Genomic DNA, 27,423 nt, shown 5'->3' on the forward strand with positions numbered 1-27,423 from the left:
ACGTCGCTAGGGCTTTTTATTTTTTTAATTTTTTAATTATTTTTTAAAATATTTATTTTGAGAGAGGGAGAGAGAACAAGCACACATGTGCGTGCACATGACCAGCGGAGGGGCAGCGAGAGAGGGGCAGAGAGAGAATCCCAAGCAGGCTCCACACTGCCAGTGCAGAGCCTGATGCAGGGCTTGATCCCCTGACTGTGAGATCATGACCTGGGCCAAAGTCAGGAGTCGGATGCTTAACCCACTGAGCCACCCAGACACCCCTCACCATTACATTTAAGGATAAATCAGCAGAACACCAAACTAAGGATTCCAAGATTTTTTCCTTTGCAATCGGAAAATATTCTGTGGTCTTCTTTTCTTTCTTTTCTTTTTTAATATAATTTATTGTCAAATTGGCTAACATACACTGTATACAGTGTGCTCTTGGTTTTTGGGGTAGATTCCCGTGGTTCATCACTTACACACAACACCCAGGGCTCATCCCAACAGGTGCCCTCCTCAACGCCCATCACCCGCTTTCCCCTCTCCCCCACCCCCCATCCCCCCTCAGTTTGTTCTCTGTATTTAAGAGTCTCATGGCTTGCCTCCCTCCGTCTCTGTTTGTAACTATTTTTTTCCCCTTCCCTTCCCCCACGGTCTTCTGTTCAGTTTCTCAAGATCCACATACGAGTGAAAACATACGGTGTCTGTCCTTCTCTGACTGACTGACTTCACTCGGCATAAGACCCTCCAGTTCCATCCACGGTGCTTGCAAATGGCAGGATTTCATTTCCTTTGCAGTTTGAAGGTATTCTGTTGTCTTCTGGCATCTGGTATTACTACTGAAAACTCTGATGTCAGTCTGCTATTTTTTTCCTTATAGGTTTTCTGCCTTTTCTCTCTGGAAATTTTTAGATGTGTTCTTTCCCTTCAATTATTAATTTTACTGTGATAGATCTAGGTAGGGGCTTTTTCTCATTCGACCTTCTTGGCATTCTGTGAGTTCTTTCGGCCCGAAGCGTTAGCCCTTTCTTTAATTGTGGCGAACTCCTGGTTCTTATTTCTTTAAACGTTTCTCCTTCACAGTGTTTTATTATTTTTTTTCTTTTTTCCCCTGTGGAAGTGCTACGAGATGGGTGTTGACACTTCTGTTGCATCACGTTTTTCCCTACCTTTAAAATCCGTTTTCCCCCACCTTTAAAATCCGGTCCTCTTGCGTTCAGCGAGAGTGCCTTGATTAATCTTCCGGCTCCCCGGTTCATTTTTCCACCTCGTTCTGTTCTTCTGCCAATCCATGAAGGGCCCTCTTACAAAACTTATCTTTCAAACTCAGGATTTTCAGTAGGTGGTTTTATCTGCTGCCTTTGATTCCAATCGCTCGTAGCCTCCCGTAGCTGGTAGAGGCTGTTTAAGGTATTTAAGGTTGTTTTTTTTTTTTTTTTTTTCCCATTAGGTCTGCTGCTGCCAGTGTGAATTGTCCCATTCTTTCCTCCCATCCCCGTGCGTCTCTAATTTTCTGGTTCTTTTGCTTTGGTCACATACCCTCTGCTGGCTTTGCGATGCTTGGCTGCCCTGCCTGTTCTCTGTGTGGGAGACGAGTGACAGAGGCTTGGGTGCTTGCCTGGCTGCCCCAGGCGACATGACTTGGTGGGGGAAGATGTCCTCGGGGCTGACGTTGGAGTCTGGATGCTTCAGTCTTCTTTTTTCTTCCTCCGCCCCAGGACTTGACTTGAGTCTGTCTGTCTTTCTGTCTTTTTTTTTTTTTTTTTAAAGTTTATTTACTCATTTATTTTGAGAAAGAGAGAGAAGCAGAGAGAGAGAGTGAGAGACAGAGTCCCAGGCAGGCTCCGCTCTGTCAACACAGAGCCTGGCACGGGGCTCGAACTCGCAGAACGTGAGATCACGGCCTGAGCCGAACCAAGAGTTGGACTGTTAACTGACTGAGCCACCCAGGCGCCCCGAGCACAATGTCCAACGCTGTGTGTGTAAAGGGGATATAGCGCTCATGTTAAGTTATTCTCCGCGATTAATTGTTGAGTGACTTCTGAAGCACTATTTAGGATTATAATAGGTTGCTGCCTTTCATTTAATACGGTGATATGATAACTCCTCATCCATGTTACCTTTTCTGGGTTCCCCACTGCGTTTAACCCAAATACTTATAGCAGTTACGTGACTTGATGCTTTTGCCCACAGAGCAAATTCATGTATGTTTTCAGATAACATGACTATAAGCTTCTTGAGAGCAGAAACTGTGCCCTGTTTCCCAGTGTATCCTTAGCATTTGGCGTTTAGTAGGGTTGCTAAATACTGGTGGTAGTAGGAGCATTGTACTCCTGGTTTTTTTTAAGACTTTTTGTGTTTGTTTATTTTTGAGAGAGAGCATGAGTGGGGGGGGGGGGAGAGAGAGAGAGAGAGAGAGAGAGAGAGAGAGAGAGAGAGAGAGAGAGAGAGAGAGAATCTGAAGCAGGCTTCAGGCTCTGAGCTGTCAGCACAGGGCCTGATGTGGGGCTCGACCTCACAAACCGCAAGATCATGACCTGAGCCGAAGTCGGACGCTCAACCGACTGAGCCGCCCCGGTGCCCTGTGTTATGCTCCTGTTTTAACAACGCATACTGGCCGGGAAGAGGCGTCAAAGGGGTTGATGTGTCGGGAACAGGGTTCAGCTGTGACTAATGGAACTACAGCAAGGGGGACTCAGCCCCCGGCCCTCAAATTTGGCTACAGTTGCAACCACCTGGGGAGCTTGGACAACTGCTAATGCCTGGGTTTCACTCCCAGAGATCCTCACTGACTTCGTGTGTGTGCGTGCCAGAGACTGGGTGTTGTGAAAAGGCTCGCAAGGTGTTTTGGTCCTAGGCTGAAACGTTCCACGGACTGGGTGGCTTCAACCGCAGTTCATTTCTCAGTTATGGAGGCTGGATGTCCACGAGCAAGGTGCCAACAGGTGGGTTTCATTTTGAGGCCTCTTCTCTCGGCTTGTAGATGACTACCATCTTGCTGTGTGCACACACACCCGGAGAGGGAGAGGGAGAGAGAGAGAGAGGGAGCTTGTTCTCTGGAGTCTCTTCAAGTAAAGACACTAATTCTCCCAGACCAGGGCCACACTCTCTATAACCTAATTTAATTTCACTTTAATCTCTTCCTTGTAGGAAGAGATTTTGTCTCCAAATACAGTCATGGGGGAGGATAGGGCTTCAACATACGAGTCTGGGGGGGACACAGGTCAGTCCATGATGTGATTCTGATACGCCGCCTTTATTTTCATGTCACATAAAAGAAGTTTGGCGGTAAGCTCTTTTAGGGTTGGCGTTGGGGGGGCAGGTTCCCCAGATCTCAGAGACCTAAGCTCTTTCTGCCTTTCTCCTTCACCATCCCCAGGCTGTGACCGTTTGTCCAAAGTTGGAATGTTGGAACTCTAGCCCTCACCTCCATCTTCCAGGAGCTCAGGGGAAGGAATCTAGTCTATGACTGTCCCTCACTAGCTAGAACGAATGTGGTTGGGTGACCACACCTAGCTGAAAGGAAGGGTGGCGGCTAAAAGTTAGAGTTCTCTTGATTTGAGACCGAGGAGAAAATGGGTGTGCAGTTGGGTAGCCAGCAGTCTGCTACCCCTGATTTCAGACTGTGAGTCAGGCAGCGTCTGAGCCCGGTTGCAGACCTGGGGTTGAACCCAGTAATCTCTCCATTGCTCCCAGTAAACACGGAACGTGGATGTTGGGAAACATGTGGGAAACTTGAGCAACAAAGGTTGGGAAGGTGAGAGAAATTCTCTTCCTCTCTTGCTTGTGTTTGCTGCACCAACCAGAACCGATCTGCTTGCCCGTAAAGTAGGGCCGTGGCAATGTATGAGTTTTTGAAAAAGGCGGATCTGGGTATGGTCACAAATAGCACGATTCAGTTCTTACTGACCTTTGTCAGCATGCAGCCCAGTTGGTCACAGCCTCCTTTCTTAAACTGTCTCTTTCTGGGATTCTGGTTTCCTCCTAGCTCTCTGCCTTGTGTTCTCTGTTTTGCTGTTTATGATTAGGTTTCCCCACGTCTGGGTTTTTTTGTTTTTTTTTAACTTTTTTTCATGTTTGTTTATTTTTGAGTGAGAGAGAGAGACAGAGCACGAGCAGGGGAGGGGCAGAGAGAGAGGGAGGCACAGAATCCGAAGCAGGCTCCAGGCTCCGAGCTGTCAGCACAGAGCCGGACGCGGGGCTCGAACCCACGAACCGTGAGATCGTGACCTGAGCCATAGTCGGACGCTCAACCGACTGAGCCACCCAGATGCCCCTCCCCCCCTTTTAAGTTTATTTATTTATTTTGAGAGAGAAAGCAAGAGAGCGCCCGTGCAGGAGAGCGAGAATCCCAAGCAGGCTCCCACTGTCAGTGCAGAGCCCAGAACGGGGCTGGAACCCACAAACCAGAAGATCATGCATGGCCTGAGCCGAAACCAAGAGTTGAACCCTTAACTGACTAAGCCACCCAGGTGCCCCACCCTCATCTGGGTTTTAAGAATATTCCTCTGTGCCCCGGTTCTCCCCCCGCCCCGGTATTCTCTTTTCATGTAATCTCCTACATGCCTTTGGCCTCGATTGCTAGTTATTTACAGGTGATTTCAACTTGATAGCTGCAGCTCAGACCTCCTCCGGGCTCCAGACCCATTCACCCAGCTGCTCATCGACCTCTCTTGGAAATTTTAAATTGTGTCTCAGGTGCAGAATTACCCTGTTCATCACCACATCTTGTCGACGTGCCCTGTAGTAATTCTGCCACTCCTCCCTGGTCTAGGCTAGGGCCAGGAACACCGAGGTGTTTTATTTTAAACACTTTTATAATTCATACACCGTAAAAATCACCCATTGTAACTGTACAAATCAGTTTTTGGGTTTTTTTTTTTAATTTATATCGTCGTGCAACTGTCACCACAGTCCCGTCTGAGAACATTTCTGTCACTGAAAAAAAGAAAAAAATCCCCTCTAGCTGGTCTTTGGTTTATTCTGCTCCTGTTCTCAGCTGTTCATCTGCTTTTTTCTCACTGTAAGTTTACCTTTTCTGAACATATAAATGAAATCATATAATGCATCGTCTTTTGCGTCTGCCTTCCTTTACTTGGCATAATACTTTTTTTTTAAGTTTATTTATTTTGAGAGAGAGAGAATGAATCCCAAGCAGGCTTCATGTTGTCAGCGCAGAGCCCGACACGGGGCTCGAACTCACGAACTGTGAGATCACTACTTGAGCCAAAGTCGGACACCCAATCGACTGAACCACCCAGGCGCCCCGATTCTCCTTTCTTGAACCATAAAATGAGTGAAAGTATGCACATCAGAGAACCCTTGTATAACTGATCGTGTTGACAGTCGGGTGCTAGTCCTTGCCAAAGAATATTTCCATGGCACCCTGACAAAAGAAGAAATCCAGGCCCTTGTTTTAAGTTCTGTCTTGTTGGCATTGTAGTCCATTAGCCAGACTGCTGATACGATGCAATGTGAACGTCCGCATCAGGTCCCATTTGCTGTCTGCATTTGGAAAAGTACCTTATCACCAAAGTGAGACCCAGTGGTTCTCAACATGTGGCCCTCCCAGCGGCATCAACTTCACCCTGGGACGAGTTAGAAATTCAAGTTCTCGGGGCACCTGGCCGGCTCCGTCGGTAGAGCGTGCGACCCTTGATTCTGAGGTTGTGGGTTTGAGCCCCATGTTGGGTGTAGAGATTACTTAAAATCTTAAAAGAAAGAAAAAATAATAAAATTCAGATTCTCATGCTCCAGGCCAGACCTGAATCAGCAACTCTGGGAGAGGGGCCCAGGAAGCTGTGTTGGTGGGTTTTGTTGTTCTTTTGTTTTTGTTTTTTTAAATACAACTTCTTGTCAAGTCAGTTAACATACAGTGTATATAGTGTGCTCTTGGCCTCGGGAGCAGATTCCCATGAGTCATTGCTTCCATACAACACCCAGTGGAAGCTGTGTTTTAACAAGCTTCCAGGTGATTCTGATGGAGCTAACGCTTGAGAAGCACCCGTCTAGGCCATAGCCAGGCCTCTTACTACCAAACCACATGTCTGTCTTATGTGCTGCATCACCCTACGGAAAAATAAAAGATACTTTCATCCAAGCACAGTGGGGTTTAGGACCTGACTCGGGTATTTGGGGGCAAAGCTGAGCCTGGGAATCTTAGGATTCAGATGGCTTCCCCTGGTGGATCTCCACGGCCAGCTGCCCAGCTCTCTACATCTCGGTGGGAGCGAGGCTGAGGATGCCCACCCGTCTTCACCCCAGGGCTTTAGTGAGTATCGGAATCTTGTTCAAGGTGACTTGATGTGTGTTAGTACAAAGCAGGGACTCGAATCAAGTTTCAGCCCATTGTGAGGATCCCCGGGTAGGTTGCCTGTGTTGCAAGAGTGGAAACGTGAACTGTGTGCCTCGAGGCACCTCTTGATGTTTTCCGGTTTCCTTAGTGAAATTCAGTGAAATTTTACGGTTTCCTTAGTGAAATTTCCTTAGTGAAATTCTTCGCTAAAGGCACCGGAAGCTCAAGCGTTAATAGGAGTTCAGAAGGCGAGAGGCGATATTCTGAAAGCCTGTATTCATCCTTGTTAGACAGGTCTCAGTTCTTGCTTTTGGAATTAAATCACCGAGTCTTTAAATTTTTTTTTTTCAACGTTTATTTATTTTTGGGACAGAGAGAGAGACAGAGCATGAACGGGGGAGGGGCAGAGAGAGAGGGAGACACAGAATCGGAAACAGGCTCCAGGCTCTGAGCCATCAGCCCAGAGCCTGACGCGGGGCTCGAACTCACGGAACGCGAGATCGTGACCTGGCTGAAGTCGGACGCTTAACCAACTGCGCCACCCAGGCGCCCCAAATCACCGAGTCTTTAAAAGCAGATCGAATCTCATCATAGATCAAATCCAAGCTCAGGGCATCAAATCTTGCGTTCAGAGTTAACGTTGACTTATGCCGGTGCTTTGTCAGGTGGCTCCCGAGGCGACAGCCGCTCTGGCTGCTGGCTCTTAATGTTGGGGTGGTTCATTCGACCTGGCCCCCGGACCCCTCTGCGCAGGCGGGCCCCTACGTGATGCTGCTCGATGATCCCATCATGCAGCAGTTTCATGCCGGATTTCATGCCTGAAATCTTTGTCAAAAATAATTCCAAAGTGACAGAGTCAAGAAATCCACAGCCTGGGTTGTTGTGATTTAGGAGCTGGGCTCGGGCTCGTTCAGACTAAGGCAAAATGAGGTCGTCTCACGCTTAAATCATAAATGCTGCTTGGTCGTAGGTCGTATGGGCGTGTGGGTGCTCAGATGTTTGCCGAGTGAACGATTGTGGGGAAAACCTGACGGATGAGAAGAAACTAGGGTGGTGAATAATACTGTCAGGTTTCATTCTGTCTCTGATTTTGCGCTGGATCTGCTACTTCAGGACGAATTAGGGAAACTTTGAAATTCACATTCCTGACTTCATGACTCATCCACAAAGATTCTGATTCTCTAGGTGTGGGTCGGAGTCAGAAATCCACATTTAAAAAAAAAAATTTTTTTTTTAACGTTTATTTATTTTTGAGACAGAGAGAGACAGAGCATGAGCAGAGGAGGGTCAGAGAGAGAGGGAGACACAGAATCCGAAACAGGCCCCAGGCTCTGAGCCGTCAGCACAGAGCCCGACGCGGGGCTCGAACTCACGGACCGTGAGATCATGACCTGAGCTGAAGTCGGACGCTTAACTGACTGAGCCACCCAGGCGCCCCAGAAATCCACATTTTTAACAAGCTGCTTAACTGTTTGAAATGTAGGAAGTGGCCGGCCCAAACTGTAAGAAACATTCTTTTTGGAAGGCAAGACATTTCAATATTTTTTAAAACTATACATTATTAGTTGTCAGTTTTATTTATGGATTATTTTTTACTTCAGAGATTTTTCTTCTTAGAAATGTGTCAACACTTTTGTTTATGGTTTTGCCTCTTAGGCCCTCCGCACCCTAATAGTTTAAAAATACTCCCCCATGTTTTTCTCCTAAATGTATATTAAATTAGAATGTGACAACTATATTTAAACTTTTTAGTTTTTAAAAGCTGAAGTCTTTAACATACTAGTCATTCGTTATGAATTATAGTTAAAAAATGTGACCTATAAAAATTTCTACTTCTTGATTTTTCTTTTTCTTTTCTTTTTTTTTTTTTTTTTTTGGCAATGTTTTGGGAAACGTTCCATGCATATTTAAAAAGAAGTCCTGTTTTTCACTGGGGTATATAATTATTTGTAAAATTCTTTTACACTTATTTATTTATTTATTTATTTATTTATTTATTTATTAGAACGCATGCATGTGCCAGCTGGGGAGGGGCAGAGGGGAGGGAGGGAGAGAGAGGGAGGGAGGGGGAGAGAGAGAATCTCAAGCAGGCCCCATGTTCAGCACAGAGCCTGTCACAGGGCTCGATTTCACGACCCTGGAATCAGGAACTGAGCCGAAATCAAGAGTCGGACATTCAACCAACTGACCCACCCAGGTGCCCCAATTATTTGTAAAATTTAAAATAACACTTGTGATTATGTTGTTTTGAATCTATGTATTGTTTTCTGCATATCCTTCCAATTCTGGGTGATAGGATTCTGCCGCCTCCCGATCTGACTGTGTTTTATTTTCTTTTTGCATTTCTGTTTGCTTTATGTGTTTTTTGACCCTCTGGTTTTCCGTCTTTGTATTTTAATCCACACCCAGGATCTTTACAGTTTAGAGCCATGAGCTATATAGCTAGATTGCCTGAGTTAAAACCTAGCCACATCATTTCCTCTCTGTAAGATCCTGAACAAGTTGTTGACCTTTTTTTCGCTTGAAATTTTTCATCTGTAGAGAGAGGTTATGATCACCTCTATTTCCTAGGACTGCTGGGAGGCATAGATGAGTTAGTACGAGTGATAATACATGGCATGTAGAAAGTGCTCTGTAAATATTAGAAATTATTTTTATTAATGGTTCAGTTTATGTCTTTAAGAGGTTGGAAGGCTAGCATAATGATTCTGCTATAGACAAGCCATATCATACTAAGTTTTTCTGATCCCTTGAGATTGGACTTGTAGTATTGCATGCGCGAATGTTTGATAATGACTCAGTTCTTTTTTTTTAATTTTTTAAAAATGTTTATTTTTGAGAGAGAGAAACAGAGTGTGAGCAGGGGAGGGACAGAGGGAGGGAGAGAGAGACACACACAGAATCTGAAGCAGGCTCCAGGATCTGAGCTGTCTACATAGAGCCTGGCATGGGGCTCGAACTCATGAACCATGAGGTCATGACCTGAGCCGAAGTTGGATGCTTAACTGACTGAGCCACCTAGGTGCCCCATGATAATGACCGAGTTTTTTTTTTTTTTTTAATGTTTATTTTATTTTTGAGAGAGAGAGAGAGTGCAAGCAGGTGGAGTGCAAGCAGGGGAGGTACAGAGAGAGAGGGAGATACAGAATCTGAAGCAGGCTCCAGGCTCTGAGCTGTGAGCACAGAGCCTGACGTGGGGCTTGAACTCAGGCACCACGAGATCATGACCTGAGCCGAAGTAAGATGCTTAATCAACTGAGCCACCCAGGTGCCCTGACCGTGTTCTTATATAATAGATAAACTTGTCCCCTGATTGGTGATGAGCCCTAACGCCCTCTGACAATTTAGTACCTTCTGGAGTATGTTGGAATCTCTGTCTTGTGGTGTTTTGGTGCATGATTGTGGCAGTGTGGAAATCTCTGGTCATAACTTGAGTAGTAGGTAGTGGAGACTGTTGGGGAAGTTCATCAAGAAGATGTGACCATCTATTGACCCATGAGCTGGACCCGGGCACTGGGAGGCTCCTCACTCCCTCCCCTGTCCTTGGAATGTGGGTTCTGCTTGCCTTTCCTGCTCCCTGAGGCTGCACCGAGGACACAGCCTTGAGATAGTGATGGGGTGTTGAACACTTGTGTGGTACCCGTGGCTGCACCCAGTTACGGCCTCTTTATAAACCCTTATGATTTGGAGGGTGGGCGTGTGCATCCACCCATCTTGCTGCCGCCCAAGACAAGCCTCCTGTGCGAGTTCCCTTTGCTCTTCAGATTATACTCAGGAAGGTCCCAGAGGGTTGCGAGTCCACAGAGATGGAACACCACAAGTCCTCACAAGTTACGGGAGTTAAGAGGATTTCGGACATGAAAGCTTGACTAGGAGCGAGGTGACCAGCGCGTGTCGCGTCTTGGAACTTGGGAGGTTTTGGTGCTAGGACCCCGCGGCTTCGTCTCAGGTTAGCATGAGAGAAATCCGGGAACGTTGATCTTCTCTCCCAGCCCACAAACTCTGAGGGTCATGAGTGTGACCTTCCTCCATGGTGAGGAGACCACAGTGATCAGGTGTTTTGGACCCCCCCAGGGATGCACAAATACCCTCTCGACTGTGACTGGCAGGCTTGAGGAGGAGATGACTTTGTGGAGAACCTTGATATCTTGCTGTCTGGAGATGAGAAGGCCTCTATAAAAATGGTCAACAGACGGTCGGAAGACTTAAGGTAAATTTGGGAAAATACATCCACAAATTTGACATTTCCGCTCCTCTTTCACAGACTGAATGTGCTTTGCTGATTTCCCCCATTTTTAATTTTCTGTAAACAGTGGATTGGACCATTTAGAAATGGGATTCTAGATGTCAGAAAGGGTGATCTTTCGATTGGCTGTAGACAGAAGGGAATTGGAGGGCAGCCGAAATGTCAGGACTCCGTGTGCAGAGTGCTGGGAAGTTCGGCTCCTTGCAGCCCTGTGCCTGCACCGGTCAAGTTCTCCAGGGGCTTGTCTCCGTGGGGGAGGGCAGGATGCCGGAGGCGGAGAAACCCAGCCCCTGTGAGAGGGTCTCTGCCTCTGCCGTGTTGGTGTGTTGGCAGGGGTTGGACTGGGATTCCAAGAGAGTCAGTTGGGAGATGATCCAACCCAGAAAAGCGTCTTAAGCGGAAGACCAGGGTCGCTGTTGTCATTGGTGGGGACAAGGCCGGTGCTCAGACGTCCCCACTCTGCCGTGTCCGGGGAGTTCCAGCAGTCGGTCAGGTGCTTCTCAGGAGACAGGGTGCCCGAGGAGGGTGAGGCCCATCTCCGCAGGAAGGACCGCCTGTCCACCTGTGGTCAGCTGGGAGCTGGATCCTTCTTCCTCTTAAGTGGGGATGGGGGCGGCGGGCCCCGAGGCCCTGGCCCCAGAGTCCGATGTGGAGAGAAGGGGCCGAGCCTTGGGGGAAGCAGGAAGAGTCCTGACAGTCCAGTGGAAATAACCACACAGGTGTGAGAGGCGTCGGCTCAGTCGTCACGGGCCCGGGGTAGTCGTCAATTCAGATGAAAAGATTTAGCTTTTGTCAGGACCAGCCTGTCGAGCAAAGTTCCTCATCAAAGGCAGGTTTTTGTTTTTGGTTTTTTCACTGCATTTTTTTCTCTTTATAATTCTCTTGTGATTTGGTTGCACCTTCTGCCCGTCAGCATTAACGAGCTTCTTCCCGAAGCCGGCCTCCCATCCTTTCCCCTTACATCTCTGCGCCTGGCCGGAGTCCGGCCATGGTGGTTCTGGTGGTTCCAGGCCCCGTTTTTCCCTGCTCCCAACGTGGATGGTTTTCAACTTTCAGATCCTAAAGTTGAACCTTAATGAGACTGTCCGGCAGTTGGGGAGATTAAGAGGCTACAGGTGTAGACAGATGACCCCCGGGGATGCGAGAACTGGAAAGCAGTGTTAGGAAAGGGAGCTGCTGTGTGTGTATGTGTGGGGGGGGGGGGCAGTGGGAGCATGTGCAGGAGAGTGTGAACGTGTGTGCACATGTTGAGTGTTAGAAGTGTATGGTGTGTGAGCACGTGAGTTAGTTCAAGAGTGGATGTGACCGTAAGCGTGAGCAGGAATGCGAGTATCTGAGCACATGTGTGCAGGTGCGTGTGTGAGAACGTGTGAGTGCACGGGTATGTGGGTGGAAATGCCTGTGAGCGTGTGCGTGCACTTGTGCGGCGTGGCTAACGCGGTGGGGTTGGGCTGAAGCCTAAGCAGCAGGCGGGGGCTGGTCCCCAGCCCTTCCGAGGAGGTGGCCTGTCACTTGCCAGGGCTCCTGGCCTTGGAATTGGCCAGCAGTGGCCCAGGAAGCAGGCCTCCTAGCCATTAAGGTGGCGCTCTTCGTGGATTGGACTTCTCCCCAGCACATTCTTTGCCGTGTCAACACGGCGAATCAAACACGCTCGCTCTCTCTCTATACAACTAAATTCACTGCACATCAGTCAGGTTGCGTACGAAAGCTCAAAGACGCTAATTAAAAAAAGTAGGAATTAGGGTTGTGTTTATCATTTCTGTAGAAGGAAAGACCCGTAAGGATGTGTGAGGATTTTATTTAGCAACTTCACTTGGGTTTCTGAAGCCTGGTTGAGAATTTATGGCTAACTTTTCCTATTTAGCATGAAATCGGTGACTTTCAGATACTGCTGCCCGCTCTGAACAGCCGTACCTGACAGAGCATTGACCCTGCGGGAAACCAAATTTAATTTCTTTCCTCCCAGGGGATGTGACCGACCCGGATTGCCCTCCTTAGTGCCGTAAGGAGAGCTCTTGCCTTTCATGACACAAGCTAACTTACCTTTCAGAGGCCATCCTGAAGGAACGGAATTCTTAACCGGAAGATACTCCATCACCTCTCTCCAAACACGATAGTTTTAAACCGTCTTTAGAAAGGGAGTAAATTACTGATGACCTTCCTTAGTGCACATGATTCAAACCTGTGCATTTGCATTTAAATAAACTATTTTAGGATGCAGTGGAAATTGTTTTTTTTCCCCCCCATCTGAGACAGGTTGAAATTAAGATGTAAGTTCGATATGCACATTGTGCAAAATCATTAATGTGTCCCCGTATCCTGCATAACGTGACATCGTTTGCTTATTCTGTCATCCTTATTGGGCAAAGGAAGAGCGACATTCAATTCGTTTCTTTGTACCGGCTTCCGAAAAATGTCTTTGCAAATGTATGGTGAGTTGTTTAAACAGGATGCATTTGGGAAGCTGCCTCTAGGGAGAGAGGAGGGCAGACGGGTTCCTGATCGATGGCTTTGTAGAAACAGTAAGGAGAGCGATGTCAACCCCTTCCTCCATTCCTACCAATGGCACATACCTTCGCCTTGAAGGCTATTCAGGTCCCCTTCCTCCCCCCCCCCCCGTAAAGGTGGCATGGTTTTTTTTTTTTTTAATTTTTTTTTTCAACGTTTATTTATTTTTGGGACAGAGAGAGACAGAGCATGAACGGGGGAGGGGCAGAGAGAGAGGGAGACACAGAATCGGAAACAGGCTCCAGGCTCCGAGCCATCAGCCCAGAGCCCGACGCGGGGCTCGAACTCGCGGACCGCGAGATCGTGACCTGGCTGAAGTCGGACGCTTAACCGACTGCGCCACCCAGGCGCCCCAAAGTGGCATGGTTTTTGATGGGAAATGCTGCAGCCGTGGCCTGGGGGTGGGGTGGGGACACCGCGCGCTGTGGCTGGAGCCGCTTTTCCCTCCCGACACTTGGAAGGATCACTGATCATTGCCATTCATGCTCTGACTTGCCAGCAGCGATGTCTGCGAGGCTACGGTCACAATGACGTTAAATATAGGTCAAGTTGAAAACATTCCTTCCTAAGGAGAAGACGGGGTCGGCACCTAAATCATTCGATCATCGGCAGCTCAGAAATTACCCCCCTGCTCTCTCGCTGAAGGAGTTTGGTTTTCATCACACAGGAAGGAGTAGGAACACATTTTAAATAGGACGGGGCTGCCTGGCTGGCTCTGTTGGCGGAACACGTGACTCTTGATCTCCAGGTTGTGGGTCTGGTCTCCACGTGGAGCGTGGAGATGACTTAAGAATAAAATATTTAGGGGTGCCCGGGTGGCTCGTCCGGTTAAGCGTGAGTCTTGATTTCGGCTCAGGTCTCATGGTTTGTGAGTTTGAGCCCCACGTCAGGCTCTATGCTGACAGGGCGGAGCCTGCTTGGGATTCATTCTCTCTCTCTCTCTCTCTCTCTCTGCCTCCCTCATTCTCACTCTTTCTCAAAATAAATAAACTTAAAATCTTTAAAGACCTGTTTAAGTAGGACATGAAAATAGACATAAAGACTTTTTTTGTGAATTTCTAAGGCTAACTGCTGCAACACATCTTGATCTTAGGGCCGAGTTCAACAGACCTTTCTTTTTCGTTCATGTACTAGTTCTCTCTTTTTTTTTTCTTTCAGTTACTTATTTTGAGAGAAAGATCATGAGGAAGGGGGGGAGAGAGAGGGGGAGAGAGAGAGAGAGAGGGACAGACGGACAGGGAGAGAGAGAGAGAGAGAGAGAGAGAGAGAGAGGGAGAGAAATCCCAAGCAGGCTCAGCACCTTTAGTGCGGAGCCCCAGCAGGGCTCGAACTCATGAACCGTGAGATCATGACCTGAGCTGAAATCAAGAGTCGGACACTCAGCTGACCGAGCCACCCAGGTGCCCCTCCTGTACCAGTTCTAAGGAACATCAGATGTGGGTGTTCTTTAGCTGGTGACTCTTCGAGGTGGCGATTTGGGGACCCAGGCCCTGACGTCTTGTCTTTGCCATAGTCCCTGTGGGGTTTCCAAGTTCACCTTCAGATTGTCTCCAGTCCAACCTGAGTGTGTGTGAGGGAGGGGGGAGAGAGGGAGATGGGGAGAGAGGGAGGGAGACAGAGACCGAGAGAGAGGGAGAGAGAGAGGGAGAGAGAGAGGGAGAGAGAGAGGGAGAGAGAGACATGGAGAGACAGAGAGACACAGAGAGACAGAGAGAGACAGACAGACAGACACAGAGAGAGAGACAAACAGAGAGAGACACACAGAGACAGACACACAGAGAGAGAGAGAGACAGACACAGAGAGAGACGGACAGACAGACACAGAGAGAGACACAGAGAGAGAGAGACAGACACAGGGAGAGAGACAGACAGAGAGAGACACACACAGAGAGACAGACACATAGAGAGAGAGACAGACACAGAGACAGAGAGAGAGAGACACAGAGAGAGACAGAGAGACACAGAGAGAGACAGAGAGAGACACAGAGAGAGAGAGACAGACAGACACACAGAGAGAGAGACACACAGAGAGACACAGAGACAGAGAGCGAGAGAGCGAGACAGAGAGCGAGAGAGAGAGCAAGAGAGAGTGAGAAAGACAGAGACAGAGAGACAGAGACAGAGACACAGAGAGACACAGAGAGACACAGAGAGAGACACAGAGACACAGAGAGACATAGAGACACAGAGAGAGACAGACAGAGACAGAGAGAGAGACAGAGACAGAGAGACAGAGAGAGACAGAGAGACAGAGAGACAGAGACAGACAGAGATAGAGACAGAGAGAGACAGAGACAGACAGAGACAGACAGAGACAGAGGGAGAGACAGAGACAGACAGAGACAGACAGACAGAGACAGAGAGAGAGAATGTGTGTTTTATGGGTCAAGCCTGAATCTCATTTGCTCACCTTCTGTTGATTAAAACTTCAATGGTGACACCCTAATTGCAAGGGAATCTGGGGAATATATTCTGGCTGTGTCTTCTGGAAGAGGAGGAAAGGGATTTGATGATGAGCTTTTAGGCCAGTGATTCTCAGACTTTAGCTGCATCAGAATCACCTGGAAGCTTGAGACCCTGCTTCCTGGACCTCTCCCCCGGAGTTTCAGATTCAGCAGGCCTTGAATGGGGCCCGAGAATTGACATTGTGGCGTTAATGTGGGGGTCGGGACTACGATTTGGAATAGTCCTTGGCTGTGACACATTTTTGGGTGCTGATTTATCCATCTTTATCATGAAAACTGTCTCTGTTGTCATGGCCTAAGGTATAGGAGGGAAGGAGGTGGGTAAGATAGGTAAGTAGTCTTGGGTATTAGAATATTGAAATTATTCTATTCAGAATATTGAAATTATTCTATTCAGAATATTGAAATTATTCTATTCAGAATATTGAAATTAAGAGTGGAAGATTTCTCTTTTTTTCTTTAATTAAAAAAAGTATTTAAATCCAAGCTAGTTAACATGTCGTGTAATATTGGTCTCAGGAGTATAGCCCAGTGATACATCACTTATTTATAACACCCAGTGCTCAGCCCAACAAGTGCCCTCCTTCATGCCCATCACCCATTTAGCCCGTCTCCCCACCCAACACCCCTGCAGTGCCCCTCAGTCTGTTCTCTGTATTTAAGTCTCTTATGGTTTGCCTCCCTGTTCTTATCTTATCTTCCGTCTCTTCCCCTATGTTCGTCTATTTTGTTTCTTAAATTCCACATGAGTGAAATCATACATTTGTCTTTCTCTGACTTCTTTTGCTTAGAATAATACATTCTAGTTCCGTGCATGTTGCTGCAAATGGCAGGATTTCATTATTTTAAAAAATTTTTTGTTTATTTTTGAGACAGAGACAACGTACCATCAGGGGAGGCGCAGATAGAGGGAGACAGAATCCAAAACAGGCTCCAGGCTGTCAGCTCCAAGCCCAATGTGGGGCTTGAACCCACGAACCACAAGATCATGACCTGAGCCAAAGTCAGACCCGTAACTGACTGAGCCACCCAGGCACTCCAAGATTTCATTCTTTTTGATTGCTGAGTAATAGTCCATTTATACACACACACACACACACACACACACACACTCACACTACATCTTCTTTGTTCATCAAATGTCCATCCAGTCGATGGACATTTGGGCTCTTTCTATAATTGGCTGGTGTTCACAGTGCTGCTGTCAACATTTGGGTGCACGTGCCCCTTCGAATCGGCATTTTTCCATCCTTTGGATAAATATCTAGCGGTGCAATTGCTAGGTTGTAGGGTAGTCTTAACATTTTTTTAATGTTTAATTTTGAGAGAGCTCGAGTGGGGAGGGGCAGAGAGAGAGGGCGACAGAATCCAAAGTTGGGTCCACACTGTCCTCACAAAGCCAGACATGGGGCTCGAACCTACAGACCGTGAGGTCATGACCTGAGCTGATGTCGGATGTTAAACTGAGCCACCTGGGTGCCTCAGGAGTGGAAGATTTCTTAGAGGAATTGGAGTTCTGGAGGATGGAGATCTGGGGTGTCGGGTGCTAATGAGATGGCTGCACCCTGTTCTGTTGGGGGGGGGGGTAGGGGATGGGACACCTCCGTTGCCGGGAAGGGAGCTTCCAGCTCACTGGGTCAGCTCTGTTGGAGCAGGAAGGTGGGGAGAATAAAGTACCTAAGGAAGGGCAGGACAGGTGACTCGGAGGAAGTGCCCGGGGGAGGGCTGGCATGACCATCAAAGGTGGTGGAGTCAGCCGAGCCTGGCTCTTGGATTTTGAGTTTCTTGAGATCTCAGGAGATCTATAAAATGGGGATGATAGTGTGTAATTGTTAGGTTACTGCGAAAATGAATTAGATCAGAGGGTTGTAAACTTCCTTGGTCCGTGGTGCTTATAGGTTAAAAAAAAAAAAAACCTTTATGTTTCATTTATTAACTAGTTGGCTCCACACCACTTCATACATATTTATGTTCTGACACCTGGGTATTTGAAGAAAAATCGTAAGGATAAAAGGAGAGATGTGTTTGTTTCTTAAATCACCACAATTTCTTGAGGATGGCGTGTGGGCCCCCGCGGGTTCCTGCGTGGCTTCCCAAACCTTGGGGTCGTATTGGGCACTCTGCTGCCCTCTTTTTTCCTGTTCCACATTCATCTTTGCGTTTTACCCCAGCACCTGCTGAAAACTCAACTTTGCAGAGATACGATGTCGTTGCAAGGAATGTAGTGCAACCTAACTTGGAAACTGGAGATCGACTGGCGTTAGTAACACGCACAGCAGCTGACCCATGTTGAATATTGCCTTGTAGCCCTCAAAAACACAAAATATTTTTGCAGTGCCTCTGTGAGGTCACAGTAGTGACCCAGGTGCTTTGGCGCCTGGCTTGGAAACCGGAATCCCATGGGGCTTTCTTGCCCCTTCAATAATTCATTAAGCCGATGTTACTAGCCAAGCAGCAGACACTGTGCTGGGCATGGGGAGGACACCACCGTTCTGCTTCCAAGGAGTGTAGTCTAGGGGGGGGACACTAGAGGCGGAATTAGAGACTCCGGCCAGTGTAGACTCCCACCGGGGCCAGTCTGGGAAGGGCGGTTTCAAGGTGCTCTGGGAGCTTATGGGAGGAGTGTTGGAATGTCACGAGGTGGTTTCTCCAGTGGGTGGCCCTTGAGTTGTTCCTGAAGGCTGAGAAGTTAACGTGGCAAGAGGGTGAAGGAACTGTAGCCCAGGCAGGGGGAGGGGGGGTGGGGTGGGGGGAGTGGCATTCTGGGCAAGTGTTTTTCAGACCGTGGCGAAGGACCTGCTCTCCCACCCCTCGGTCGCGTTGTGGTTGAGTCATGACTAGCATGTGGTTCGCCTGTGCTGCGTGGGCCACCGGAATCTGTGGACCACACTTTGTGTAACTGTTCCAGACGGGGAACGGCATGAGCCAAGGTCCTGTGGTGGGAGACAACTAGGAGACTCCGAGGAAGGAGAGCCGGTAGGAGTGGAGCAGAAAGTTAGAAGCTGGAAGAATCAGTAGGGGCTGTAGTGAGCCTCTAGGCCCCAGGAAGAGCTTGAATCTGCAGTGAAGACCTTTCCGTCCTGGTGGAGAAGGGGAAGTTGTGATTACTTCCTAGGTGACAGGTTGAGAGTGTAAGCAGGCCAGATGTTTGGCTACCAAGATCCGCTTGAACGAGTGAGGCAACTTACGGCCCGGCGTTGTGGCCTCCCAGAGCCGAGGGAGCTCTTGCCAGTTGGCGTGAAAACGATGCATTAGAAGGGCTGCCGGAGTGTGCCTGGTGGCTGCGTGAGCGCCCCCAGGTCCCCAACAGGGGCCTGGATCTCCGGCTCCTCGGGGTTACCCCTACCACTGACGGGAAGCTCGAGGCCCGGCTTGCTGTTCCCTGGGTGTCACACAGCCTCTCTTCGAGGCTTAGAGAATTCTGGCTGTTCCCGTGAGGTCCTACGGGGTGTCACCCGAGTCTGCGTCCCATTCCACCTGTTTGCTTTTTTTGGTTTTTGTCTTCCGGGTCGTTTGGAGGTTTCCTGCGGCACCCGCGGGCACCAGGCAAGGCAGTGGGCATGGCACCACGTCCTGAAGGGAGCTGGCCCTCGCCTTGCCCCCGGCGGCCTGTCATAAGCGCCCCTTCTGACTTAAGAATCGGGAGCGCTCTCCCTCGTCACGCGCTGACTTTTGGGGGGGGGCGCCAGGAGGGACTTTGGGTCTCCGCCCTCCCGAATCTGGAGCCTTGACGTTGACTCGAGGCTGAGTTTCCTCCTTTGCCGTGAGGAGCGGGCTGCAGAAGAGAGAATGACGCGCTGTGGTTTCTCTGCACAGGTACTTTGTGCTGGATTTTGAGGCCGGCATCCTGCAGTATTTTGTGAATGAGCAGAGCAAACACCAGAAGCCTCGGGGAGCCCTGTCTCTGTCTGGAGCCATAGTGTCCCTGAGCGACGAAGCCCCCCACATGCTGGTGGTGTATTCCGCTAACGGAGAGATGTATAAACTGAGAGGTACGTTCTCCTCCTCGCTTTTCAGACCGGTCTCCTGGGCTACGCGCATAGTTACCATGGTGATGGCTCCCGGCTTTTGTTTTTGTGTGTTTATTTTTTTTTTACTTAAAAAATTTTTTTTTAACGTTTATTTAGTTTTGAGACAGAGAGAGACAAAGCATGAACGGGGGAGGGTCAGAGAGAGGGAGACACAGAATCCGAAGCAGGCTCCAGGCTCCGAGCTGTCAGCACAGAGCCCGACGCGGGGCTCGAACTCACGGACCGTGAGATCATGACCTGAGCCGAAGTCGGCCGCTTAACTGACTGAGCCACCCAGGCGCCCCTGTTTCTGTGTGTTGAATCTTAATTCTTTGGATTGTTTAACATCACCTTTAACAGTTTGCTATGTTTGAGGGCTCTGTGGTGACAGACACCCCCTCTCTTATTTACCCCTGGGGTGGGAGACACAGCTGACGCTAGGAATTGCTTGTCTTAAGTAACTGAGGAAGTAGGACAGACAAGAGGTGAGTGATAGTAAGGCCAGCTCAGCTTTCGGATCTCAGATGTTTCGTCTTAGTTCGATGTATATCTTCTTTGACCTTCTACTACGGTCCCCTGTGGGGCTGTATTCGGAGGACAAAACAAGCCTTTCAGGGGTCATCGTGCCCTTCCCTCAGGATTTCTCTAGAACACCTCTTAGTGAAGGGCCCCTTCACTCCAGTGTTAAAGCCTGGTGAGGAAGCCATCTGCTTGCTGTTGAGTTAATTTCCTTTTTGTTTTTTCCCCCTTTCTCTTTGCTTCTTGAGAACTGAAGTCTGCTTAGCATCTTCATGGAGGCAGATTCCCCAGGGAGCCCGCATTTAGCCAGAGCTACAGGTCCTGCCACCCCCAAGGCACATCCATCCTCCAGGTTTTCAGCAAAGCCAGACTTGACTGTAGCAGTGTAATTTGATTGCCAGATCATTCCACCCAGCATTCCATTACAGTTGCATTGCCAGAAAAATTGTCAGTTTTCTTCTAATGACAGAACAATAGAACAAAAATCCAAATGCACATAGTGGGGGGTGTGTGTGTGTGCATATGTGCGCACACACCCCCGAGTGAATGTTGTTAGGGTCTGAGGAAGGGTAGTACTTGTATGTATTACGTGTTGGGGGTTGGTTGCTAATTCTGCCGTCATACATTTTTTTCTTTGCCCAAGTGAGGGCTCAGTAGGCAGAAAAGGCCCCTTTTTATCCCTCCTTGACCCCAGGGAACTGATCATGACAGGTCAGCCTCTGCAGAGCCACACTGAGGGCCGACTCCGTGCCTCCGAGCCCAATTTCATGGTCTTACCTTCAAGCTTTACTACCAACAGATGGAATAAGCAAATGTTTCTTTATTATCTACATACAAGTCTTATTTCAGAACCTATAAAACAATCCAAAAGCCTACGAAATAAAAATGCCTTTAGTTGAAAAAGTTTTCAGTTTTCGGAAACGCAGTAATAAGATTCATGTTCTCTTTGGAGATTCATGCCGTGCGCGTTCCAGCTGGCTAGATTTACGTGGCCCTTGATTTCGTTTTGTTGTTCATTGCTTAATAAATTGTTAGAGCAGAAACAAAAGCAGGTGAAAACCTTAATGGCACTTCCCCCCTGCCTGTGGTTTATAAAATGACACGAACCCACACAAAAGAAATACCTGACTAATTTGACAATTGAGCCATCGCATTTTGCCTTGTAAGAGTTGATATTATTCTCAGGATTATTAAACCCCAGGGTTTTTTTTTTAAGGGTAGTTTTAATAGCAAATATACAAGTTTTATTATATGCGTGACATTATCGCAAGGGCTAAATTTAGCTGAAAGTTAGCAACTACGGAGAAGGCAGGATAAGTTTCTGCACATATCTGGCTGGTCCTTGGCTCATCCCAAGAGGGGTCTGGGTATCGGTTTTCTCATTGCACATCTCACGTTCATGTAGAGTTGAATGAAGCTTGATGTCCATAGACGCGTGGCTTTTCCTAAGGAAAAAGACTCTAGTTTCTGCAGAATCCTTTGGAAGTCAAGTACATCTGGTCTACCACCCTAGATTTCTTCACCCAAAAGTTCAAGCTGAGGTTCCAGGGAATCATTCTGTTTTCTGCCCAGTCAACATTTATGTAATGTCATTTTAAATGATTTATGCAGTTAATTATGCAGCGAAATCGATGATTTAGATTGTATTAGACCCTGTTATGTACCCGTGATGGTCTAAGAAAACAATCTAGTAGATTTGAGAGATGGGAGTGTAGATGAAAGATCATGACCATACAGTTGACTTGTATTTTAATGTCTCTTTGGGGGAACCTAAAGCAGCATTTGGTATCTTGTTCTGTCCAATCATAATACGAATCATTGAGAACACATATTAAAATCAATTGGATGCTTATTTCGTAGATGCTAATAAGTTCACGGTACAAAACTGGTAACAACCAAAGGCCCTGGAAAACTATACTTCGAGCCTAGAGGCACTTAAAAAGAATCACGTTTTGGGGTGCCTGGGTAGCTCAGCCGGTTAAGCGTCCGACTTTGTCACAGTTTGTGAGTTCGAGCCCCCGCGTTGGGCTCTCTGCTGTCAGCACAGAGCCCTCTGCAGATCTTCTGTCTCCCACTCTCTCTGCCCGTCCTCCGTCTGCACTGTCTTTCAAAAATAAACCTTCAAAAAATCATGTTTTCCCAATGACTTTTTTTTTAAGAGGGTAAAAAAAAAAAAAGGCAAAATTTTTCTGATAACAGCCCTTGCAGAGTACACTTTTAAGTGGTTTAAGAGGGAATTTTCTGTTGAGATTTAGTGTAATTTGGTTTTTTTTTTGGTGTAAGCACATTCTGCTTGAGAATATTATGATCTGCCTTTGTTTTCCCTTCTCTCCCTACCTCACTCCCTGGGCCTCCCACCCCTTAGGTGGGTGTAGAAATAGGTTGGATACGTTTTGGAACAATCTCTGCAAATGTTTTTTTTCCCTCTATTTTAGCTGCTGATGCAAAGGAGAAACAGTTTTGGGTGACTCAGCTTCGAGCCTGTTCCAAATACCACATGGAAACGAGTTCTAAGGTAAGTAACCACGGGGAAGCAAGGAGGCATTGGAGTAATTCGAATAGCTACCCTTTAGCCCAGTTATCTGTTTCTTTGGGGAAGCTGTTTTTCATGTTATTTTCAAGTTACCCAATGTAAGGGAATTAATACCTGTCCTGTTGCATTTAAATGTAGAGCCAAGAGGGAAGTAGCAGGATTAAGCTTGTGGGTAGAATGAAGAGGCCTACAGACCCCTCATTGGAACTGATTCTGGAAGGATACTTCAGTTGCTGTGCGTGCTGTCCGTGTAGGCAGCTGTTAATTGGCCTGTTGAGAAGCTGGAGTGGATGATTTCAGCGTAGAGGTGTAGCAGTCAGATTTGCCGTTCACGAGGACTGGTTGTTGTCATTGATGCTTAAAACCCAGACCCCAAACTGACTGAATATTCTGCAAGGAGCTTCAGCGTTCTAAGTGTAAAAACGTTCTTGGGTAATTTGGCACACAAGCATGAATTCTTTTCTCCAAGGGATCTGTAGGAGATGTTGGATCACCGAGGTGGGAAATAGGAGGTAGGCATTTTCAGAGGTTATTCGGAGGATTTCATTAGAAATCATTGGAATACAGGAAAGGATTGCAAAATAAACTTATTTGAGGGCAATAAATATTGGTTAAAATCAGTGCTCAAAGGACGTACCCCTTTAAAAAATTTTTTTAATGTTTATTTTTGAGAGAGAGAGAGAGACAGGGCATGAGCAGGGGAAGGGCAGAGAGAGAGGGAGACAGAATCTGAAGCAGGCTGAGCTGTCAGCACAGAGCCTGATGTGGGGCTCGAACCCACGAACTGTGAGATCATGACCTGAGCTGAAGCCGGACACTCAACCGATGGAGCCACCCAGGTGTTCTGGGACTTACCCCTTTTTATATCATTAATTCAAATTTAGGTACGTACCCGATGGCGGTTTGCTTCCACATTCCACACATCCAATAGAAAGACCCCCATGCGAAACCTCTGATACTTCTAATCCTATAACCAGTCGGCTGTGTTGCCCAGGGCCATGGGAAATGTCTTGCTTGGTTACACCTCCTCCCTGTTCTGCTTCTAAGTACAACCTGAAATGATTTCTTCACAGTGATTTCGTCCGCTGTTTATTTTTCTTTTAAGAGACTCTTTTCTTTGACTTGGCTTGCCGCAGATTCACTCATCCTTCCTGACTTACCCCAAGCAGCATCTGGGTTACCGTAGGTAGGGCCCTACTTCTAAAGCGCTTTTTCTCTCTGGCTTATTTTATTTTCCAAGAATTATGGTAGGAGTTCTGGATGCTTCATCAGTATTTCTAAATGCCTAGGTTAGGGCAGTTTAAAAATGCTTTTCTTTTTATGCGTGTCTTTTTACTTTTTTATAAAGGAGAACACAAGGGCGTAAAATAAAAAGAAAATCTCTCCCTCCATTCCCACATACGCTCATTAGAGATCATTGCCCTTAACATCATTCGAGTAGATTAGTGTTAGTATGTACATCTGCATCTGTATTTTTTACACAGATGGGATTGTATCATGCATACAGTTTTTACCTTTTTGGCTTTTTGAAAAAAAAATACATTTTGGAGACCTTTCTTATTAGACCTGTGGCATGTACTGGAGTCTTAGGATTGATTTTCTAAGGAATGAATGTCAGTGCTTTAAGTCCTCTTCTGATGGACATTTAGGTTGTTGCACATAATGCTGTAATAAACATCTTTGTACACTTAGCTGTGTATGGATTTAGCATATGTGTCCTTTGCCTGTCATTCGTATCGTAGATCTTCTCTCCCAGTAGGTCACCCGTATTTTGACTTTGAATACATTTTTTTTGCTATGTAGAATATTTAATTTTTGTGGTCAAATTTTTGAATATTTTCATTTTTGGCTTTTGGTTGTACATCATGCTTCTTAGAAAAGGCTTCTTTGTTCTAAAATCATGAAAACAGGGGTGCCGGGGTGGCTCAGTCTGTTAACCTCTGACTCGCGATTTTGGCTCAGGTCACGATCTCACGGTTGGTGAGTTCAAGCCCTGCAGTTGGCTCTGCACTGGCTGTGTAGGCCCTACTTGGGATTCTTTCTCTCTCTCAAAATAAATAGATAAAATCATGAAAACATTCTTCAGTGTTTTCTTCCTGTGAATTTATAGTTAAATTATCATGTTTAAATCATTCATTCATCTGGAATTTCTTTTGGATGTAAGAATTGAGGTAGGGAAACCAATTTTAAGTGTACTGATGTTTAGATGAATCACTGGAGACCAGGAAAGGTAAGGACCTCATAATGGTGGTAAGAAATAGGAAGCGAATTTGAAGATTCTCTGGAGGAGAATTTGATTTACTCTGATGTAGTCTCTGGGCAGTTTCAGGAATACAGATTAACCTGTTAATGTAGAACCCAAATAAATAATAATTTAGATGGTAGGGCCTGTGGGATTTCTTGAGACTGAAGGTGAGATCCCTAACCGTCACTCATTTGTAGTGTAGCTAGTGAATAATAACTTTAAAATTTTTAAACAGACCTGGTTGTTCAGCAGAGGCATTATGAAGTCCAAGAAGCTCCTTAGGCAAGAGTTACTGAAAATGAAGTTGGGCTTAATGTAACAGTGAACTTGATGTCCAGTTAACGGTGGGATGGCTACTTACTTTGCATCGTGGTTATTAGGAACATATGCTAAATAAGCCTTCTCTTCACTCTGTTCTTTCTTCACTCTGAGCAGGTCAGATTCTTCCCCAGTAGATTATAGAGAATATTCTCCCTATGATTGCTTGGAATCATTGCCTTTTAAAAACTTTTTATCTATCTATGTAGCTATCTATTTAATGTTTGTTTATCTTAGAACGAGTGAGGGTGGGGCAGAGAAAAATGGAAACCTAGGATCTGAAGCGGGCTGTGCGCTGATGCCTGATGTGGGGCTCAATCTTCTGAGCCATGAGATCATGACCTGAGCTAAAGTCAGACACTGAACTGACTGAGCCACCCAGGCACCCTGAAAACTTTTTACTTAAAATCAAATGTCCCCTACATGCACCCCAATGTTTATAGCAGCATTATTGACAATAGCCAAAGTAGGGAAAGAGCCCAAATGTCCACTGGCTGGTGAATGGATAAAGGGGTGTGTGTGTGTGTGTAGTGAGAACTGCAGTTTGTGTGTGTGTGTGTGTGCGCGTGCACGCGCGCGCGCACACACACACACACACACACACAGTGAGAACTGCAGGATAACTGTATTCATAGAGCCTGCAGAGGGCTTCCCAGAGGACCTGTCCACCAGCTCTTGAAATCCAGACTTGTCTCAGACAATACCCGATGATGTTTCCCCTAATCCAGAAGTGAAATGGAAAAGACATTTCCTAAATATGCCTAAAGGCCACTTTATTCAATACTAAGGACTGCTTTTTATTCAGAAATTACATTGCTTTGCTTTTTGAGGGTTAAAATATTCTTTTTATTGTAGAAGATATAGAGTACTGACTTATTGATTGCCTTTTTAAAAAAATTAGGTTTATTGAGGTGTAATTTACATGAAGTGAAATTCCTCCTTTTTAAGTATAAAATTTATTTATTTATTTATTTTTTTAATTTTTTTTTTCTCAACGTTTTTATTTATTTTTGGGACAGAGAGAGACAGAGCATGAACGGGGAGGGGCAGAGAGAGAGGGAGACACAGAATGGGAAACAGGCTCCAGGCTCCGAGCCATTGGCCCAGAGCCTGACGCGGGGCTCGAACTCACGGACCGCGAGATCGTGACCTGGCTGAAGTCGGACGCTTAACTGACTGCGCCACCCAGGCGCCCCTATAAAATTTATTTTTTGATAGATGCATGCAGTCATGTAACCATCACCACAATTAACATTCTACTGCCCCTCAGAGTTCCCTCATTACCCTGTTGGGGTTGATTCCTTCCCCTCCCTGTGAGCTCTAGGCAGCCACCATCCATTTTCTATGTGTAGTTTTGTTTTTTCTAGAACGTTCTATAAACTGACTTGTACAGCCTTTCATATCAGACTACTTTCACTTTATGCTGTGCTTCTGAATTTCATCCATGCTGGTGTGTCAGTAGTCGATTCTTTTTAATTTTAGCTATTTTAGTGGATGTGTGGTACTTTTTGTTCTTAATATCTTTTTCAAGAATCAAAAGTGATTACCAGTCCCCAAATTAATTTCTAAATTCTCAGGTTAGGGGCTCCTGGGTGGCTCAGTTAAGCGTCTGACTCTTGATTTTGGTTCAGGTCATGGTCACAGTTCAGGAGATTGAGCCCCAAGTTGGGCTCTGTACTCACGGTATGGAGCCTGCTTGAGATTCTCTCTCTCCTTCTCCTTTCTCTGCCCTTTTCCCTTTCATGCACGTACATGAAAACTTCCTCTGAAAAAAAAAATTAAAAAAAATACGCATGTTACAAAATTTCTACATCTGTTCCTGGATTTCAGAAAACAGTATTAGTTTTTGAAATCTAAGGGTGTCACGTAGGTTCATCTTGTGGTCTCTGGTGTTATTCGAGGTACAGCTGCAAGGGTATGAGGCGTGTCTGCTAAGACGACCAGAACAGTGACTTTCTCTGGAAACACCAACAACAAAGCAAAACATCTTATTTTTGATGGGGTACAAAAATTCAAGCAACATAAAGCATTGATTGGAAAGTGTTAAGAGAGAGCTGTAAGCAACGGTTCTCGTGAGAATTTACTTGCATGTGACTTTGAAGTATCAAATGTAGGGGTGGGTGTCAGATTTTTATCAAGTAGTTGGTGTTCGGAGACCCCTAGGATTAGGCATAGTGGTGTTATGGGTACCGCCATAAGCCTGAGCATGGGAAAGGAACGGTTGACGGAAGTGATGATGTTTATTGTTATTATTTATTTATTTTAAATGTGTATTTTTGAGAGCGAGCATAGTGGGAGA

The 27,423-nt window shown here is 46.6% G+C and overlaps 1 protein-coding gene across 1 annotated transcript in view; it reads left to right on the plus strand.

Moving 5' to 3' along the window:
* The window catches only part of OSBPL10 (oxysterol binding protein like 10), a 308,147-nt gene that overhangs the window by 89,403 nt on the left and 191,321 nt on the right, over positions 1 to 27,423 (plus strand). Inside the window, exons 2-3 of the mRNA XM_047099830.1 lie at positions 19,316 to 19,491; positions 22,464 to 22,543. Of these exons, the coding sequence (XP_046955786.1) occupies positions 19,316 to 19,491; positions 22,464 to 22,543 (256 nt within the window). The remainder of the gene's footprint in view (positions 1 to 19,315; positions 19,492 to 22,463; positions 22,544 to 27,423) is intronic.

Source organism: Lynx rufus, unplaced genomic scaffold (assembly GCF_022079265.1).
Source record: "Lynx rufus isolate CCGP_SWC_20201006 ecotype Redwood Valley unplaced genomic scaffold, mLynRuf1.p SCAF_5, whole genome shotgun sequence".
In the NCBI taxonomy this organism is placed as follows: domain Eukaryota; kingdom Metazoa; phylum Chordata; class Mammalia; order Carnivora; family Felidae; genus Lynx; species Lynx rufus.